The 22,212-nt window shown below is 42.9% G+C and overlaps 1 protein-coding gene across 2 annotated transcripts in view; it reads left to right on the top strand.

The window, feature by feature from the left end:
• The window catches only part of LOC142152768 (electrogenic sodium bicarbonate cotransporter 1-like), a 351,181-nt gene that overhangs the window by 88,214 nt on the left and 240,755 nt on the right, over positions 1-22,212 (top strand). For both annotated transcript variants that reach the window (XM_075209752.1, XM_075209753.1), the window contains exons 4-5: positions 425-486; positions 20,260-20,417. In XM_075209752.1, coding sequence (XP_075065853.1) covers positions 425-486; positions 20,260-20,417 — 220 coding nt within the window. The remainder of the gene's footprint in view (positions 1-424; positions 487-20,259; positions 20,418-22,212) is intronic.

The raw sequence follows: 22,212 nt of genomic DNA, 5'->3' as shown, positions 1-22,212 counted from the left end.
AGTGGAATGGCATGGTTATAGTAACTCATATATACCTTATAAATCATCAACAATCCAGCAACACCGCATATTACTTATAGTAACAATATTCACACTTGAAAATGTTTTTAAACAGGATAGCAAAGGGAAAACTGATGAACAAGAAAGTATAAGAGTACAAACTTTCTTCTGATAAAATACTAGGCTCAACCAGAAGAGGGGAGGGGAAAAGAAAAATGCAGATGGAAATCAGGAGAAAGACCTGGGGCCTGATTCATCTTTGGATGTGAAATGCCAGATTGTATTTGTGAGATATGGTTTGAGGTGATTGATGCAATTGAGTGTCATGAGGTTAATAGTTGTGTTAGTTTACAAAAAACATACTCCATTTGACTGTATTAATAGCTGTTCTTTGGATCATAGTAACCTACTTTTTATATTGCAGGCAAGAAAAACGCTCCGAAAAGTGTATTAATTGAACTTTCTGAAAAGCCTTCACGAGAGCAGGTAAAAAAAGCAAATATTGTAGCATTTTGTGGTAGCAAAGCTCCCTTCCTGTAGCTCCCCGTCGGGCAACGGTCCTACTCCACTATCAACCTGCTGTTGGTCCACAAGACCCACAGGGATTCAGGACAAAGAGAGAAGATCACAGATCCTCACAATCCTTTGCTGTAGTCTTCGATTCTTCAAACAGTTCTGCAAAAGCCTTTTATCCTCACCAGTTCTGACATCCAGCTTCACAATCACCAAGGGATATATTTAGGAACGTATTCTAGTTATCATTTATTTAGTACATTCTACAAAGTGACAGAATCTGATTGGTTGCTATAGGCATCATCTCCACTTTTTCAAACCTGCAATTTAGTAAATATACCCCTAAGTCTCTCTCCATTCTTCAAACACAGCTTTTTATCTCTGCTTCCCCTCCTTCAGAGCTGCACTCATCTTCTGGCTCAATGATTTGGAAGATGTTATCTCTTAGGGTTGTATCATGCCTTCCCCTGGTTACCTCATTGGTGACTGGAGTATATGTCTGGCTGACCATTTCTATTTCAGAGCACCTGCCTGCATGCTGTCTGAAGATACATTACACAATGGATTTCCCCCCAAAAAAAACCTAATTACTGGAGATGATATTATCAAGGCATTGGTCCTGAATTGAACCCCTGCATTGCTGGTCTGCAGATCATTGCTTTCTGGCTGACTGGCACTTCCCATAGAGTCTGGCTACTCTTCTGGATGTCCTGCTACCAGCCAGGACACGAGCCATCTCTTAGTGCACCTATGTGAGTAGCCTGTATTGACTTGATTTTGGCAGCATCAGTCTTACCCAGGATGGCTATGGTTCTTTTGCAGACTTAGTACTGTTACAAGTATGAAACATAGCATAAGCACACAATATACAATACATAAGCATGTAGTTAAACCTGGAAGGGATATCTTAAGGGGAGTAGGTCCCAGCAGCCTTAACGTTTTATTGAACGTTCCCATTACCTGCCTCTTCCTTAACCTTCGAGGATCAGGGGGAGAAAAGGGATACAAAGTGCTCTTGACCAAAGTCCGAACTTTGAGCCAAATGAGATGCATCCAGGGTGGGTTAAAAATAGCCCCTTTTGTGACAAAAGCATCACATGTAAATATGTAAGATATCGCACAATAATTTCTGTTAGTCCTTCTGTGCAATGCTTCTGGAGTGAGTTAAAAGTTTGCACCATTGAAAATCAACTTGAATTGCATTGAATTATTTCAATTAAATGCTGACAAGTTTAGTGACTTGAAATCCACCCAAAACCAAAAATGTAGTTTTGGGTGGGATTAGGTAAGCTACACTGCTCACAGATCACCAAGAAACAATTTTGCTAAAACACTGATGCAAGAAACAATTTCTAATTCCATGCAGAATTCTAATACTTTCTCTACCAAATGCCTTGTGTATATGTATTATTAGTGTTTATAGCAAATCAAGGATGAGTACAATATATCTGGCATTGCAGTTTGGAAAACTCATATTAAAGTAATAATTGAATTTCTTCAGCAAAACAAACTTTAAGGATAAAAAATAATTTAATTCTTTATTTAAAAAATAAAAAGCTTGTGCTGTGATAATATTATCAGTCCAAATTTCAATCTCTGAATTTCTGCCTGTCCACAGACCAGACAGTTCTTTTTATCAGTAACAAAAGTAGGTTGTATTACAATTCACAAATGTCATATTACAATTGGCTGAGACGGCATATAGTCGTTTCATGGTCCTTTAGGCTTTCCTGTATACAATGGGGGTTTTGGAGGAATTCTTGCAAAGTTCTTTGTTCACCAACTCAGATTAGAGACATCTGTTCTTCGAATTAACTCTTTCCAGTGCTGCTCATATCTCTGTTCTCAGCTCACACGAAAATATAAAAAAATAACACCTCAAATAAAACAAAACAAAAGAAATATATTATATATTTCTTATTAATATATTGGTTTCATCCAAAAATAACTTTGACACTCATAAAGATATTATGCTAGTTATATTTAGTTATTTACATCAGACTATTAGCTTTCTGAATAACTTAATCCCAACAAGAAGGCAAACACATTGGTGTTGATTTACAATGGCCGAGCATATCAGTCAAGTTTGTTTTAGCTTATGATAATTTTGAGCAGGATGTGAAGCTGGTTAGTTTATGTACTCAAAGTTGGCATCTTTGTTGACACAACATAATTTTTCTGGGAAATAGGTAGATCGTGATTTAGGTATAATTTTTTAAATGCAAGGCACTTTCAAAGGATTGTACTGGTCATATTAATTCAAAGATGAGGGTGCCATGGCAAATTTGGAAGTATACTCTTAACTTAATGAAGTTTGATTTTTGGAGAATGTATCAACAAGTTAGATGCATGAACTTGATGCCAAATTTCCAGAATTAACTTCTAAAACCTGCTATTCTTGTTTTTTGCCTATAGCACCCTTTTTTAACATAGAACTAAGGTGCTCTCCGGTTCTGGTTGCTCCCAGGTATTAGGCATGCGATAGTAGAAAAAAGAAAGGTTTTCTTTCTGGCGCTTAATATGGCCGCAGCCAGAAATCACTAAATGCAAGAGGTCTGCAAGCCTCAAGTAAACAAATATTAGAAATAAAATTTTCAATAGTGAATTTGTAACCACAAACAAATGTGAACTGCGGATAGTTCAAAGCAATTTATTAAATAAATTCATTAAAAACACATCTAATACAATAAAACTTCAATTAGCTATTGAATCACATATATAATTCATCAAAATGTGCAAAACATATCTGGAAACTACATGTCTCTATACAATATTTGGAAATAAATGAAGTTCTTGGTGCACAGACTAGCTATCAGATGATCTAGCTCACTAGTCAATATATAGTAAATGAATATCCACTTGAAATTCCTTTAATGATCTAAAAGATTATATCTATTTAACTGTGCTTGAAGAAACTTCTTAGATCCAAATGATATGAGAGTATGATGTGATAGTTCCACTGCATATATAGAAGAATCTTGTTTACATAGCGTTTTCCTAGGCTGCTTGTATATAGTTGATAACCAAAGTCAATGTTGAGTAGACAGAGAGATGTTCAATATACCAAACTGTGGAAGTGAGGGAATAACCGGTATTTTACCAGATAACTGGAAACTGTCTAATTGGATCTCACCATCCTGAGAGCAGTTGAGCCATACAGACTTTGCGGCAATGAAAGTGCTCCCCACTCACACACCGTCCAGACGTATTGGTTCCTCAGTTTCCTCTGTGCGCTGACTCCATATGATCAACAGTGCATTCAAACAACAGCAGCCGGCTTTAATAATAGAAACAGGTTTTCAGCAATACCAACACTTCTCTCTCAATAGGAATTGGTATTTCCAGCATATGTTAGAATCTATCAGCACAGGCTGACGTGTTTCATCGAAGACTGCAGTAGTAGAGGCACTAGAAATATTAGAAATAACAATCAACTATACTAGAATTGAACAAGAAACACACTGCCAAGAAAAGATGGACTGTACCTTGGTCCACGCTGTGGTCTGGACAGACAGAATCCAGAAACAGACTGCATTCAACAATAGGTCAGAGTATGCGTCCTCCAGGGCATAGTCCAAGTCAAATGCAGTGACCACGGCAGGCAGTGATCCAGAGAGAAGTCAAAACACAAAGCAGAAGTTAACAGACACAGTGATGCTGCACCTATTAGTGATGGGTAGTTCACGAATGATTAGTTCAAATGAACTAATCTTCAAAGTGAACTAATTCATTTATTTCACAGCTCTGGCAAAGATTAGTTTACCAGGAACTAAAACAAGTGGGAGGAGTTAGAGATAAAACAGAGCAGCTCCAGCAGCTTCACTCACTGTCTCATTCACACTGGCTCTTTTGTTTCTATTCAGCTCTCTCATTTAATACTCATGAGACAGTACCTATAAATTACCAAAGGTGGCACTGCTGTGCTCAGACATTGTGTGAGACTCTGGAGCTGATCACTGAATATTATGAGTCATGAGTCATTCTCCTCGCTCAGGAGTTCAATAGTTCATCTAGTTCATTTCACTCATCTGAATCTTTTCATTCATCTGAATCTTTTCACTCTCTGAATCTTTTCACTCTCTAAATCTTTTGAATAATTAAGCTTGAGTCACAGGATACATTCCCTCCCCTGTCAGCTCAAGACACACTGCACTGCTGAGTGCTGCATGCTATATACTGTAGTTCTGTTTACTGCACCATATATACATGGGAAATGTGTTAAACCTTCAAGAGAGATAAAGTGGAAATGTTGCCCATAGCAACTAATCATTTTCTGCCATTTTATAGACTCGCTAGATAAATGACAGAAGCTGATGAGTCATAATTGCCAACATTATGTTGGTTATGTCTGGGAGTTCCTGGAGCAGGGTATGGGTGTAGGGGGTGGGGCTTCGTAAATTGCGTCATTTGGCCCCGGCCTCAGTGACATGATGCCTGTTTTGGGTCTTTTTCATTTGCATATTATGGAAGCAATAAATAATAATGAAAATGTAATTAACTTTGCAGAGCTCAACATGTCACTACTAGTTTTGTATAAATGATTGCCCTTTTTAAAATATTAAAAATGATCTGACATATTAAAATTATCGGATCATTTTAACAGGACTATAACTCATCTAATTAAGGAGGTGTAGATATGCCTGCAGTATGTGTAATAGACTAGATCTATGTCTCCAATCACTTCTCTCAGCAGTGTTCCAGAGCCAGTGATCTAACTGAACTAACTAAGCTAAATGAACTAAATGAGTCAAATGAACTACTGAGTCTAATGAACTACTGAGTCAAATGAGTGAAATGAGCAAAATGAGCCAAATGAACTACTGGGTCAAAGGAGTGAAATGAACAAATTTTTTGAACTAATCTTTTGTGTGAACTAGATCAGAATGAACTAATCTTCAAAATGAACTAGATTTCCCATTACTAGCACCTATCACTGGCACTGCAACTTGGAGCTTTCTGCACTGTATAGGCAGCCAGTCAGCGAGCTCTGAGTGAGCCAGGTCACTCTGTTACTATTTGCCAGTGCGTACACATTATCATGCTGCACTACCTATACAGCTGTTCAGAATCGCCCATACCAACTAAGCATCCAGCAAGGGAGGAGAAGCATCACAGTGGAGCGTGTCTTACTGTTAGGAACCCCTCTAGCCAGTACAGCACAACCCGGAGTCTGCTCTGCCAGTCAGGTGTTCACTGGAGCCCCTAGTGGTGGGGACAGACTTGGCCGCAGACTAACAGAGGGTCGTGAAGTGAGTACCGGCTGGGGAGAACCCAGGAAAGAGGAGTGAAGTCCAGGCAAGGGTCGAGGGCCGGCAGCAGACAGCGAATCCAATAAACAAGCTGAGGTCAAGGGTCACAAGCAAACAGGAAAGTCGGTAAACACGCCAGGGGTCGGGGTCACAAGAAACACAGGCATGGTCCAAATCCAGGCAAGGGGTCATACACAGGCAATCCAACAGAATATCCACAGGACAAGAACAAGGAGAAGAGCAGGTCAGCAGAACAGGTAACAGTAAGCTATAACCGGCTGTGAGGCTGCAGACCTCACTGCCTAAAATACCAGCATCAGCCAATCAGAGCCTAGCTCTGAAATCACATACAGTCCTTTCTTAATTAATAATGCTCTATTAAATTAGCCCACAGGCTTGTGTATATTTCTGCGCATGCGCCCGGCTGTCCCCGCTACTACCGCTGGCGTGCGACCGTTGCCTTGGCAACGGTCGGGTAGACTCCGGAAATGACGTCCCGGTCATCAAGGTGACGGCCGGGACATCAGAGGGCACCATAAGCGAGCCGCGGCAGCTGTGAGTACCGCCGCGGCTCGTAACACTTACATGGAGTAATTATCCTATTTTATTTATTAAGCACTGACATAGTACTGTACAGTGAGGGGATCATGAACCAAATAAAATTACATAATAATAATAATGTAAATATAGCCCTGCCCAATCAAACAGGTATGGATGAAAATTTCATACATAAATAGATGGAGTAACAATTGTTGGAGTAACAACCAGTGGTACATCACTGTTGCAACAAAGAGAGACAGTGGAAGGCAGCGACACAGTCAGCTAACCATAACTGTCCTCCCAAAAGAACCTCCTTCCTCACCTGGTTCTAAAAAAGTCTTTTGTGCTACACAGGTACTACTGTAGTTATTCGTCATTTAACCCACTGGCATTCTTTCTCCCACCTGAGTCCCTGTGGGCCATGAACTATATATCCTTTGCGCAATTGCACTGTAGATCATTACTAATTCAGCGGGTCTATAATGTGTTTGTGCTGGAGGATGTTTGGTGAATTATTTATAATTTATCTTGTGACTGTATTTGTTGCTTCTTATTTGTGTCCAGGTGAGATATAGTTAGAGATGTGTGTGGACCCCCATGTTTTGGTTTTGGCTCTAAATATTCTTTTTGTTTTGGTTTTACCCAAAAATCCTGAAAGGTTTTGGTAAAATCATGTGATGTTGACGTGTTTTTGCTCCTACATTACTATTTATGCATTAACATTCATTTACAGTCTATTTCCTAATGATCTCTTCACACCTGCCACCCTACAACTGAAGCTTATAAAGTGTGGAATTCCACCTTGTTAATACTTCTTACTGGGTGTGATACATATGTCTGCCAGTTACATGATCAACAATCATATGGTCAGCACAATAATATAGACCAGGTTGGCAAGTCAACAATAATGACATTGACAGTATGATTAGGTCGACAATTGAAATGTAGACAGTATTATTAGGTCAACAATTTGAATGTTGACAGTATTATTTGGTTGACAATTCAAATATAGTCAGTATTGTTAGGGCAACAATTCAAATGTAGACAGTGCTTTTAGGTTGACAATAATATCACTATTCCTATCTCTATACCTAACCCTGTCCCCATTCCAAGCCCTGGCCCTAGCCCTAGCCCTAACCCTAACCATATAATACTGTCTACATTTGAATTGTAGACCTAATAATAGTGTTGATATTTGAATTGTCGATGTAATGTTGAGGTCTTTCTGAATGTTGACCAAATTACTATCTAACCGTCGACCAAATACCTTTGGAAATGTGGGGATGAGTAGAAATGGTGAAGATTTAGTCATAGAAATTGAGAATGCTACTTTGGAACTTGCTAGTATGCAACAGGATGAGGGGGATAATTGTGGCTCTGAAAATGTTACAATGTGTTGTACTTGAACAAGATATTGAGGAGAATGATGTATGTGTCCAAGTAAAACAGTCACCAGTGGTACCACCTCATGCCCATGATAAGTGCATTATCATATCCTGGGCAAATTATCAAATAATCGACCTCTGCACGTGGAAATATTTTTATCCCAACTCAGACAACAGTTGTCAAGGTATTTGTAGGCATTTGAGGGCACCTCCTACCTTCATCATCATCATCATCATCATTTATTTATATAGTGCCAGCAAATTCATAGTGCTTTACAATTGGGAACAAACGCAGTAATAAAACAATACTGGGTAATACAGACAGACAGAGAGGTAAGAAGGCCCTGCAAATGTACAATCTCCCTGTTGCTTTATTTGCTTTGAGTTCATTCAAGTCATTTATCAAAAGGTGGAAAATCATGTATAGTAACAAGCAACCCAGCATCAGCTAGCAGAAAAATGGATAGACACTTCATGCAATCTTCACCGTCAACACCTTCATCATCAACCTCCTTATTATCAGTACGTAGTCCAGCATCCAGTTTTGAAATGCAAGCTGACTTCCCTAATGATTCTCAAGAGCCATCCTTGCGCACTATCGCTGCTGCTGCTGGGGGTGAAACTTCTATACAGAAGGGGTCCAAGAAGAGTAAGCATAGCTTTAAACAACAATTGTATGTGAAGCAAGCATTTGCAAACATGACAGCCAGCATCCTGTTGCACAATGGATCACTAAAGCCATGACAGCTATTTTAGCAATGGATGTACATCCAATTTCACCATCAATACATCAGGATTTAGAAGATTAGCTGAGATCATATGTCCAAGTTACCAATTTCAATTCCATTTCATCTTCCAAATAGCAATTCCTCAGCTATATTGGGAGGTTAAAGAAAAAGTAATTCAGTCCCTAGAAAATGCCATTGCACCGACTGTCCACTTAACTGCTGATATGTGGACGAGCGGTACTGGTCAAACAAAAGACTACATGATCGTGACAGCCCACTGGCAGTGCCTGTAGCATGATCATGCTATCACACACCGGTCTCCTGGTATCTCCACTCGAGGATCGGCACGCCTGCCCTAATCCTGATTCTCCCCTTTGTGCATACTGTCCTGTCAGCAGAAGTCTGCGCCTGTGCAACTGCCTCACCTGTGTTACCTGGCCTATCTGGTCACTGGTAAGTACTCCTTTATAACCTTTCAGTGCTGGTTCTTCGAGTCTTCACCTGGCCTGAAGCAGCTCCTTTCTTCTCGTTGTGATCAACGCCTGCTACCTATCCTGCATGCACCGCTGACCTCCGCTGATCTGTTCCACCTACAAGTGGTAATAGCTGTGGTTCATTGTCTGCTGCATATCCTGGGTCATCGCCTCCTCCTCTCCAGTGTCCTACTAGAGACTCAGGTGCCCTACTCTTCATTGGGCCTCATTCCTCTGCCTCAGTTTGCCTCTCAAGTTACCTTTCTGTTCTGTCTCACTGGGAACTTCCCTGCAGGGTGGAAGCCGCTAAGCCCAAATCTCCTTGCGGGGATCCCTGATGAATACCTTACGCTCGGTTAGACTCTGCGCCTCTGAGTGAAGTCTAGCCAATACCAGCTGAGACAGCAGAATCTCGCTCATCCTTCGTGATCAACTTTCCACATGCTCCTCCTCAACCCTTCCTCATAGTAGCGGTGGAAGTCATATTAATGACTACCACCATAACGACATCGGAAACATCTCCAAAAAAAAGCGAATGAAACAATGCCTAGAAAAGTAAAATTCTGACTTACAATAAACATGACAGTGGAGATCCTCGGCATGCTTACGTTGCATATCGATTTGTCTGAATGCAGGCACTTTGAAATTACGTCACTCTCCATAGCCACACACATATCTCCATATTTAAACAACTGATCTATTGTGTACCGACCCGGCTTGTCAGTTAACCCTTCTCCTGCTGAATCCCTGGCTTATCTGCATCAACTGATCTACTGTGTACCGACCCGGCTTTTCAGTTAACCCTTCTCCTGCTGAATCCCTGGCTTATCTACATCAACTGATCTACTGTGTACCGACCCGGCTTGTCAATTAACCCTTCTCCTGCTGAGTCCCTGGCTTACCTGTATCAACTGATCTACTGTGTACCGACCCGGCTTGTCAATTAACCCTTCTCCTGCTGAATCCCTGGCTTATCTGCACCAACTGATCTATTGTGTACCGACCCGGCTTGTCAGTTAACCCTTCTCCTGCTGAATCCCTGGCTTATCTGCATCAACTGATCTACTGTGTACCGACCCGGCTTTTCAGTTAACCCTTCTCCTGCTGAATCCCTGGCTTATCTACATCAACTGATCTACTGTGTACCGACCCGGCTTGTCAATTAACCCTTCTCCTGCTGAGTCCCTGGCTTACCTGTATCAACTGATCTACTGTGTACCGACCCGGCTTGTCAATTAACCCTTCTCCTGCTGAATCCCTGGCTTATCTGCACCAACTGATCTATTGTGTACCGACCCGGCTTGTCAGTTAACCCTTCTCCTGCTGAATCCCTGGCTTATCTACATCAACTGATCTACTGTGTACCGACCCGGCTTGTCAATTAACCCTTCTCCTGCTGAGTCCCTGGCTTATCTGTATCAACTGATCTACTGTGTACCGACCCGGCTTGTCAATTAACCCTTCTCCTGCTGAATCCCTGGCTTATCTGCACCAATTGATCTACTGTGTACCGACCCGGCTTGTCAATTAACCCTTCTCCTGCTGAATCCCTGGCTTATCTGCATCAACTGATCTACTGTGTACCGACCCGGCTTGTCAGTTAACCCTTCTTCTGCTGAATCCCTGGCTTATCTGCACCAACTGATCTACTGTGTACCGACCCGGCTTGTCAATTAACCCTTCTCCTGCTGAATCCCTGGCTTATCTGCATCAACTAATCTACTGTGTACCGACCCGGCTTGTCAATTAACCCTTCTCCTGCTGAATCCCTGGCTTATCTAGACCAACTGATCTACTGTGTACCGACCCGGTTTGTCAATTAACCCTTCTCCTGCTGAATCCCTGGCTTATCTGCAGCAACTGATCTACTGTGTACCGACCCGGCTTGTCAGTTAACCCTTCTCCTGCTGAATCCCTGGCTTAACTGCATCAACTGCATATAAAACATTATTTTATATGCCATTATTTTGTTTTTCCTGATTGTACATTTACAAGTTTCTACTTTTTACCTGTTATTATTCTACTATTTATATGCCTTTATCTTGTTCTTCCTGATTTTATATTTACCAGCAACTAGTTTTAACTGTTATTATTCTTGCCTATTTCCATTGTCCTTATTACCTCTCCTTCTATTATTCTTTGCCTTCCACGCCCTAATTGGTTATTGTCCTCCATCTTGCTATTGTCTCCCTGCTTATTCTTACCTGTTATCCGCTGTCCTTATTATCTTACTGTTCTGCTATCATTCTTACCTGTCTTCATTGTCCTTATCTCACTGTACTGTTGTTCCATGCCCTCCACGCCCTAATTCGTTATTATCTTCCACCTTTTCATTGTCTTCCTGCCTTTGTTCTTACCTGTTTTTCACTGTCCCCACTATCTCACTGTTCTGTTACTCTCTCTCCATACTATGCCTCCCCGCTCTCACTCCATACCCATACTCTCCCCCCGCCCTACCTCTCCCGTTCCTCCCCGCCATCCCCCGCGCGCTGCTCATCTTGCTAACCTCATCCCCATTTCCCCCCTCTCCTCTCCCCCTTTCTTCTGTGCCCTCTGGAATGCCAGATCCGTCCGCAACAAGCTGACTGCTATCCACGACCTCTTTCTATCCAACTCCTTTAACCTTCTTGCCGTTACTGAAACCTGGCTCTCCGATTCTGATACTACTTCCCTCGCTGCCCTCTCCTATGGTGGCCTCTCCTTCACCCACTCCGCCAGGCCTGGTGCCCGCCCTGGTGGTGGAGTTGGCCTCCTCCTCTCCTCCACCTGTACTTTTCGTGTCATTCCCCCTGAACCCTCCCTCTCCTTCTCCTCTTTTGAAGCTCACTCCATCCGCCTCTTCTACCCCATCCATCTCCGCGTCACTGTCATCTACCGCCCCCCTGGCCCCACCTCCCTCTTCCTTGACAACTTTGCTAGCTGGCTTCCTCACTACCTCTCCTCCGATCTCCCCTCGATCATTCTCTGTGACTTTAATATCCCCATCGACAACCCCACCTACCCTGCTTCCAGCAAACTGCTCACCCTCTCTTCCTCCCTTGGTCTCACCCAATGGACCTCCTCCTCTACCCACTGCCTTGGTCACTCCCTTGATCTTGTCTTCTCCTACCTATGTAATCTCTCCAACTTCTCCATCTCTCCCTTTCCTCTATCCGACCACCATCTCCTCTCCTTCTCTCTCTCCTCTTCTCCTGCTCCCCTCCCCCTGCCCAAACCTACTCTGTCCATACGCAACCTCGATGCTCTTGACCCTGCCTCTCTGTCCTCCTCTCTCGATACCCTCCTTTCTCCCCTTTCCTCCCAGGCCTGCCCCAACCAGGCGGTCTCCCTCTACAATCACACCCTCACCTCCGCTCTGGACGCGGTCGCCCCTGCCCACTCCGTCCACCCCCGCTGCTCCAAACCCCAACCCTGGCACTCCAAATTTACCCGCTTCCTCCAAAAATGCTCCCGTTCCGCCGAACGTCACTGGAGAAAATCCCGCTCCCTGGCTGACTTCCTCCACTTTAAATTCATCCTTTCATCCTACAGCTCTGCCCTCTCACTCGCTAAACAATCTTTCTTTAAATCCCTCATCTCTTCCCAGTCCTCTAACCCCCGCCGCCTCTTTGCCACCTTCAGCACTCTCCTGGCCCCCTCCCCTCCCCCCACCCCCTCCTCCCTGACTGCCTCTGATTTCGCCTCCTTCTTCTCCTCTAAAATCGAGGCCATCCGACTTGAAATCTCCTCCTCCACTCTCTCTTCCACCCCTCCCACTCTTCTGTCCTCCCCCCCAACCACCTTCCCCTCCACTCCTTCCGTCCCACCACCGGCGAGGAAGTCCACTCTCTCATTTTATCCTCCCCCCCCACTACCTGCCCCCTGGATCCCATCCCCTCCCACCTTCTTCGCTCCCTTTCTCCCACCACCTGCTCCCACCTCGCTCACCTCTTTAATCTCTCCCTCTCCACTGGCATCTTCCCCTCCTCCTTCAAACATGCTCTCGTATCCCCCATTCTTAAGAAACCTAATCTTGACCCCACTTCTCTCTCGAACTATCGCCCCATATCTCTTCTCCCTTTTGCCTCCAAAATTCTTGAGAGGCTCGTCTGCAGCCGTCTCACCTCCTACCTTTCTGAATACTCCCTCCTTGATCCTCTCCAGTCTGGTTTCCGCCCCCTCCACTCCACTGAAACTGCCCTGGCTAAAGTCACCAATGACCTCCTCTCTGCAAAAGCCAGGGGCCACTTCTCCCTTCTCATCCTCCTTGACCTCTCTGCAGCCTTTGACACCGTTGACCACCCCCTACTCCTTCACACCCTCCAGTCTTTCGGCCTCTCCGGCCCAGTCCTGTCCTGGTTCACCTCTTACCTTACTCACCGTTCCTTCTCTGTCACCACCTCTGGGTCTCTCTCCCCCCCATCCACCCTTCCAGTCGGGGTCCCTCAGGGCTCTGTTCTGGGACCCTTACTCTTCTCTCTATACACCTCCTCCCTGGGTGAACTCATCAGCTCCTTCGGCTTCAGCTACCACCTTTACGCTGACGACACTCAACTATACCTCTCCTCTCCTGATCTCTCTCCCTCCCTCCTCTCTAGGGTGTCCGCCTGCCTCTCTGCCATCTCCTCCTGGATGTCCTCTCGATTCCTCAAACTTAACCTTGCCAAAACTGAGCTCATAGTTTTTCCTCCCTCTCATACCCCATCCCCTTCTGACCTCTCCATCACTGTCGACAACACCTCTATCTCCCCTGTCCCCCAACTTCGCTGCCTTGGTGTCATCCTCGACTCCTCTCTCTCCTTTGGCCCCCACATCCTCTCTCTTGCTAAATCCTGCCGCTTCCAGCTGCGCAACATCGCTCGCATCCGGCCCTTCCTCTCCCAAGATGCCACCAAATGCCTTATCCACTCTCTGATCATCTCCCGCCTGGACTACTGCAACCTCCTCCTCACTGGCCTCCCCCACTGTCATCTCGATCCCCTTCGATCCGTCCTTAACGCTGCAGCTAGGCTTATTTTCCTCTCTCGCCGCTCCTCTTTTGTCTCCCCCCTCTACCTAGCCCTTCACTGGCTCCCATTCCCCTTCAGAATCCTCTTTAATCTCCTCACACTCACCTACAAGGCCCTCGCCAACTCCACTGCGCCCTACATCTCCACCCTCCTCTCTATTCATGCTCCATCCCGCCCTCTCCGTTCTGCCTCTGACCGTCGCCTCTCTTCCCCCCTTATAACCTCCTCCCACGCGCGTATCCAAGACTTCGCCCGTGCTGCCCCCCTCCACTGGAACAAGCTCCCTCCCTCCATCAGAACTTCCCCTAATCTGTCCAGCTTCAAACGGGCCCTAAAAACCCACCTTTTTCTTAAAGCCTTTCTGTCTCCCACTTAACTTCCTACCTTATCTTCTGCCTCTGTCCCCCAACTCTCCCTCTCTCCCCTGCGTCTCTCTGTCTGTCCACCTCTCCCCTTAGATTGTACGCTCCTGTGAGCAGGGCCATCTCTCCTCCTGTTTCCACCACTTCTAACTCTGCTCTCCAGCTACTTAGCCCTCCTCCTCAAAGGTCCTCCACCCCACGTCCACTTTCGCTACCTCCTCCCCCCTGGGGGTCTCCCTGTCTTCTGCGCCCCCCTTCTTGGGCCCCGTTGTTTTCGGATCCTCCCTCCCCCTTCCCCGCCCTCTCTAGCTGTGCATTGAGCGTACTGAGTTGCTGTGTTTATTGTACTGTGCTGTCTCCCATTGTATTGTGATTTTGTTTGTCTCTGTACGGCGCTGCGGATGCCTTGTAGCGCCTTATAAATAAATATTAATATTAATAATTTAAAGCGGCAATGCCTAACCCCACTACTTTAACATCTTAGTTACACGTTGGGGTTAGGCATTGCCGCTTGAAATACTGAGATATGTTTGTGATTAGCATGCCGAGGATCTCCACTGTCGTGTTTATTGTAAGTCAGTATTTTACTTTTGTAGACATTGTTTCATTCACTTTTTTTTGGAGATGTAACCAATGTCGGAATTAACAACATCAGGAAATGGTACCCAACTCTATAGTAGAGCTAGCACACACTGCCACGTCATTCACAACATTTTGTTTTTGTCCACTGAGTAGTTCAGTTCAGCCCTCACACAATTGAAACACTTGGGAATTTAAAAGCAAAAACAAAATCAAAACAGGCTAATCTCACTAATCAGAGAGACAAACTGTGGTATGATAAAATTCGATCTGACTCTAACTGACACAGTGTGTTTTCTCTTAACATGTATAAGAAATATTGGAGTCCAGAAAAACAAACTGATTAGATATATAAGTGTCCCGCAGCCCAAATGGTTCCAAATAAGGCATATGCTATAATCTTAATAAGCAGTACTTCGTATTGTCCACAATAATAATGCCGGTCAATGAGTAAAATTTATGGGTCTTGGTTCCCCTCCACTTCCATTACCTTTAGGGTCAGACAGATTATGGGAGGTTTAGCAAGCAGGTCAGTATGCACAGCTTACCATCCAATCTGTACTGTGTTAATACATAAACGAGAAAGATACGAAAAGATGGGATTGGTCCACTAAGTATAAAACAGTAATGCAAGGGGCGTGGCTATCATTTCAGATAGTGCTAGGCTGCTTCAACTCTTCCCATTCCTTTCAAATATACGGGCAATGGTAGCCACTGTACTTATTATTAAGAGTGAGCTGCTTGCATCTAACAATAGTACACACTGCTGGCCCTTAACGAGCAGTACATTATGAAGCGGGCCATACCTCTCTACTATCCTTGCAGTCGAGACAAAGTTCTGAATGAGCAGGACAGATACAGAATTGTGACTACCCCACACTTGAAGCTTCCACTATTCATTGCTGCTCGTGTCTTAAAGTGAGTTGTTGCTTATGTGGATCCTGGAATGTTTGGGTCCTGTTTGGAAAAAGGGATAGATACATAAACAATGGACAGTCTAGCAGTGACTGAACCCGTTTAGCCTCTTTTCCCCCCAACCAGCCCCAACATTAAATTAATAACATCTGACATTAAATCAATAGCATTTATATTTAATAAATACACCTATTGCCTCCCTACCATCTTTGACGTTAAATAGTATTTACATTTAATAAACAGACCTATTTTCTCCCAATTAGCACCAACATGAAATTAATAGCATTCAGAATTAATAGATAGAATGTTATTTTCATATAAAAAAATACACCTATTTCCCCTGAACAGCCCCAATATTGAATAATTAGTATTCCAATTTAATAATTAAACCTATTTCCCCAAAAATGACCTTAATATTAAATAATTGGTATTCGCAATTAATAAATAGCCCTCCTGCTCCCTAAACTCAGTCCCACTTTAACTTAAACCCCAAAACCACTGTAGAATTAATTAAATAATGCCATCACATCACCTTAAATTAATATTCTATTAACTCTATGGCCCACTATTAAATTAAATAGAACCCATCATCAAATAAATTGTCAAACACAAATAAATGAATATTTCCCACTTACTAATAAATGATTATCACCCACCTTCACCACTAAATTAATAGTCAGCCTCCACCCTACTACAATAAGAGTCCCCCCCCCCCACATTTACATTCTACCATCTCGCTCTGTAGATTTCAGAGCTATTGCAATATAATTTGCCTCTTTCACTCTGTCCAACCATCTCCAAGCGATTTTCTTAGCATAGAATTGTAGTCTACATCCTGTCCACATGCTAAAATGGCAGAGGAGAACAGGGGGGGATTATATATAGACTATATCGATCCCAGACTCGAGAGAGCCAACATTTTACCGGAAATTATGTTTTGATCCGATTTTGGCATGCAAAACTGAGTCATATTCCAGTTCGATTTGGATCCACAAAGTCAGATCTTATTGGATTTCTCCCAATCAGAACTGCTCATCTCTAGTTATGGGCAATGTCCAGGTGGGGTCCGGTTCCATGACTCAGGTAAGGGGGCTGCAGCACCATATTCCCCCTCCCCTCAGGAATCCTGATCAGATGGAAGCACACTTTGGCAGAAAAAGTGTGTAAGGTGTTAAAACTGAGCATTCACCTTCATTAGCCTAACCTCACCCCTGTGTTAAGTGGGATCCCATTGTCAAAATCAAAAGGCAACTAATCAGTCCGAAGTCAAATCCACATTGGTCGTAGGAGTGTTACGAGGGAAGAGCCCTTGATTAGCCTCTTTTAGACCAGCGGCCGATACAGAGGCACCATAGACGTAGAGGCCACCCAATGGGAGGGGGTTAAAGGTTTAAATCAGAGAATCCGTTTCTGGGACATGCTGTTCTAGACTGGGCATGATGACGTTTAAATGCTGACTTCTGCTAAGCTGACTCCATCAGGACACCCACAATTCTTGTAGCTCTGAGTAGGCTTGCTGGAGCACGAGGATGTAGAACTGGATTCCTACAAAGTTGGTGGCGCGTACTTGCACAGGCGGGGACTGCTGGCAAATTTTAGCATGGAGAGCAAAACTCAACTCAGCAGCCTATTAGGAACATTTTAAAGGAAAATAATTGCAGATGGTCCAGTGACCCAGCCCTAGGTAGCCCACTATGGGACTCACCCGGGGGTCAGATGCCCCCTGCCCCCCAACCCAGCCTGCCCCTGAGCTCAAATCTCAAGACAGAGAGTATATACAAGTCTGTAGCTGATTGATATTGTGAGGTAATTGTCTTTAAAATCTTGGTGACCTTGTCAACATATACAACACGGCACAAGGCAATCACAATCCCTATAAACTGTATAATAACCTTGGTGACCTGTCTGGCTTTTTTAAAAGTGTTTTTGGTTATTTATTATTACTGTATTATATTGCACCTGCTTTGTAATAAAGTTTCAGTTGCTTCTTCCAATTGCTTCTTTACCTGTGTGAACTGGGAACCTCCTAAAAGGACCAGAATAGCCCTATAGCTATGGTTTAATTGCCCAATCTACAGACAACTATTATTCTAACTGCTGGGAACAAAGCCAGGATGGCTGTACATCAGGATGTTTGACAGCAGCTGCTGTCACTCAGTCGATTATCAGGCCAATTATTAGTGTGTATGCTGCAATGTATTGTTCAATTGATTTTTAAATCGGACTACAAATCTCATTCAACAATGGAATTATGTAATTCCTAATCTGCAGTGTTTATACACTCATGACTGGCAGTCTCCATAGATCTCTATGCAGTGTGCAGAGACACAATCTTTCCAGCCAATGGTTATGACAGAAGAAATCGTGTAAAATGTGTTCACTGTGTGCAAATGAATCGGCATGCTGATCAGGACTTTTTCTTTTTTTCAATTGTTGGTAAAATCGTTAAGGATATCGCATCGGGAGACAGGAGGCCATAAAGATCACCAATGTCGTAACAAAGGTGGCAACAATAATGACAGTTGACAGCAATGACAATTGTGCTCACTGGTTCCAGCGGTTGAACTGAGATGATATTCAGTAGTTCTTATAAACACCATTGCCTTAACAAATTTTTTACTTTTTTAAATTGCGGAACTATGGTTATGTGGGAGGTAGAGCACAGAACTGATTTAATCTGTAACCAAATCAAGTGCGATATTCTTACACTTATTAATATTTTACAGAACTGTTTATTTAATTTAAGTGAACATTTATTTTCATCATCTGGCGCTGATCCTTCTATTACTAGTTCATATAGTGATGACCATAAGGATTCTTAATGTGTTCCGGCACCAGATACCAGAGCCGTAACTAAGCATGTCAGGGCGGTGCCTGACATGCCTAGTGTTTCGGGCAATATTATCTGCTCATATTCAGTCTAATGCTTCAGAACTCATTGGACGGCGCTTTGATGGACAATGACCCAAAGCATACTGCAAAAGCAACCAAAGAGTTTTTTTTAAGGCTAACAAGTGGAATGTTATGCAATGGCCAAGTCAATCACCTGACCTGAATGCGATTGAGCATGCATTTCACTTGATGAAGATAAAACTGAAGGGAAAATGCCCCAAGAACAAGCAGGAACTGAAGACATTTGCAGTAGAGGCCTGGCAGAGCATCACCAGGGATGAAACCCAGCATCTGGTGATGTCTATGCGGTCCAGACTCCAGGCTGTAATTGACTGCATAGGGTTTGCAACAAAGCATTACAAAATGAAAGTTTGATGTAGGATTGTTTAGTCTGTCCCATTACTTTTGGTCCCTTAAAAATTGGGAGGCACATATAGAAACCGTTGTAATTCCTACACCGTTCACCTGATTTGGATGTCAGTACCCTCAAATTAAAGCTGAAAGTCTGCAGTTAAAGCACATCTTGTTAGTTTCATTTCAAATCCATTGTGGTGGCGTATAGAGCCCAAAATATGACAATTGTGTCAATGTCCCAATATTTATGGGCTTGACTGTATAGCTATCAATAGCTATCATGCATTTGCAAATATGTGTAACAGAATTCTTTCACTAAAGTGCTAGCCACACCCCCACATTAGGTTGGCCACACCCACTTGTCAAATGTCACTCCCACTTAGATGGGGGGCGCCGTTGCCCTGTCTCGTCCAGGGCACTAAAATGTCTGGTTACGGCACTACCAGATACTTTGTCTTTTTAAATGCTATAGTTGTATAAATTGTGAATTGGAAAAGGACAGGGTGAATTAACATAACAAATCTAGCAATGTCCCATTATTGTTACCAATGCACAACATGTTGGAGAATTCAGTTAAAGTGCTGTGTAGATAGATGTCCAAGGGCATATCAGTAATGAGGCAAGGTGAGCACCTCGCCTTAGGTGACATCATGAAGGAAGAAAACAGAGGTGGTTGATACAAAGTCTCTTACTGAGCCTCACTACTTTGTGACTCTTAAAGCTCAAAGACTCGGCATGTAAATTAAAAGCTGGTGTCGTGCACAACATCATGAGTTACAGAATGACATTCTACTGTATTGGCTTGCATATATGACGTTTGGTATACACTATATATGGTTTTCTACAAATTCACAGTATGAAATCCTAAAAGCTACTGAAACTTTTTTTGAATGATGTCTTGGTAGATATTTCAAACAAAGCAACTTTTACATAATGTTTATTACTTGAAAAATCTAACATTTTGTCACCCAGTAATCAAAAATTATTTTTGAGCTACTGGATAACAACTAACCAGAGCCCTGGGACTGCTGCTTTGCTTTTCTCACCACCCCAGCCGAAAACTGAGAGGTGAGGGCAGTTTGAACTGGAGGAACAAGCACAAGCCGCAATCAAGTACATCAGAGGAAAATATTTTCCTAGGTGGTAGAGCAGTTTAATTTAAAAAAAAACATCTTTTAACATTTTTACAGACCCTGTGCTGAATGAATGAAAAGAGAATATTTTATACATATACACTATATATTTTTCATTCACTCTCTTGTGATTTGTGTTTCATTTTAGCTAAACAATAAATTCAGAAAGAATGTCCCTAATGGAACAGAAGCAGCAAATGTTCTTGTTGGTGAGGTGGACTTCTTGGATCAGCCTTTTGCTGTCTTTATCAGATTAAAGGAAGCTGCGGTGCTTGGATCTTTGACTGAAGTGGATCTTGCTAGCAGGTAACATCTTTGGATGTAATTCAGACACTTTAGACACGTTGAAATTATCAGTGGAGTATGAAGTGATTTCCTTATGGAACACAATTTCTTTTATTTGTGAGAGCATTGTATGTTGCTCATTTGTCTGAGCTTTATTATGTGGTTTACGGGTGAGCTGTACGTCCTTTAGTTTGTATATGAAAAAAGTTGACAGCCTCTTTGCTTCTTTTATGGAAGACTCCATTAAAAAATAAAAATGTAGTTTTGGTTAGAGATCAGTAAGGTCTACAAAATAACACAATTTTACTTATCTGTTCTCATCTTGTAACATCTCTATTGCTGGTCACAAACATTACAATCTAATCATATAATCCGATCATTTATTTATCAAATTTTTATAGATCAACATGTGTGTGGGTGACATATTATCAAATATGATTAAATGTAGAAGGTCAAATTGAACATTAATCTATTTAGAATATTCTTTAGAAAGAAACTTATGAAAGCTGGTTGAAATGTGTGCATTGTAGACTATTGATGAAGGTCTTAGGATCCTACAATTGACCTACATTGCGTATATACCTTGATTTTTTTTTTTCTAATCTGTCAGATTGAAATTGAAATTTGTATAAAGCAATTATTATTGGTTTGAACACATGATTAAATATGCGTGCCTCAATTATGTGATGATTAGAAGCCACACAGGAGTCGGCCATCATTTTAAATTCTCAATTCAATCTTTCATAGCACTGAAGAGGTCCCCAGTCATTGCAAGAAGCCAATTCCTGATTAAACAAAGAGGATTATAAAGAGGTTTTAACAATTATTGTGGAAATCCTTTTAGGCTGAGAGTGGGCAATGTGGGCTTGTGAAAAGGACAGCTATGAAAGGAGTCAATTAGGCATCTAGGTTATACAGCAAGATAGACATGTATGCAAAATTTATTCTGCACTAAAAAATTTATTTTTAATTACATATAAGTTTATTAGGCCTCCCTCCAATATGAACCACAATATAATTTGTTTTGCAATGCTCCTGTGCGACTGAGCCATCACTATATGTTACATTTGGAGGTGTCATGGGCACTAGGAGTTGCTTACCCGAGTTTCACCAGATGGAACTCTGCTAGAGAGGCGGGGTTATGGCACGCACCTCAAAGCAGGCAGGTGAATGATTGGAGCAACACAACAGCAGGAGAGTAGAGATAGTCTGAGGAAGTCAGCGACTTGCAGCTATGGTTAGAGGAAAGTCAGCAACTTGGAGCAGTAAACTGGAGGCTGAAGATAATGTAGACACAAGGAGTGGACGTGGATAGGTGATGGTAGGTAGCAGGGTAGTCGGTGGTCTGCGTATTGCAAGTTGTACCACCGCTGTGAGAAGGAATGAGGACTTGTCCAGGTGCAGGAGAGTGAAGTTGAAAGGCAAACTGTGGCTGTATGGAAACAGCGCGAGTAGAGCAATGTCTTGTGAGGCAGAGATGGAAGGCACAATGAATAGTCTGTATGGAGTAGATGCCTTGCAGTGAGGAGAAGCTGGTCACAGCAGATATGCACAATAATGCTAAGTAGTAGCGTGAGGAGATATCGTAGCTTGAGTGAAAGCTTGTCCTAAATGAAGCAATGCAGTAACACAGTCTATATGGGTACTTGTACCCTGTGCAGCAAACAACAATGGATACAACCGGTATGCAAGCAATAGGCAATAGTCAACAGTCAGTAGAGCATACCCAGTTGTGTAGATCCGGAATAAGCTGAGAAGTGAAGCGTTGTAGCGGTATGGGAACCGCCGCTGAGTTGAGCAGGGAGCAGCGTGGAAG

The sequence above is a fragment of the Mixophyes fleayi genome, chromosome 4 (assembly GCF_038048845.1).
Source record: "Mixophyes fleayi isolate aMixFle1 chromosome 4, aMixFle1.hap1, whole genome shotgun sequence".
NCBI lineage: Eukaryota > Metazoa > Chordata > Amphibia > Anura > Limnodynastidae > Mixophyes > Mixophyes fleayi.
The sequence above is the reverse complement of the archived record's forward strand: the minus strand, read 5'-3'. Positions and strand labels throughout refer to the sequence as shown.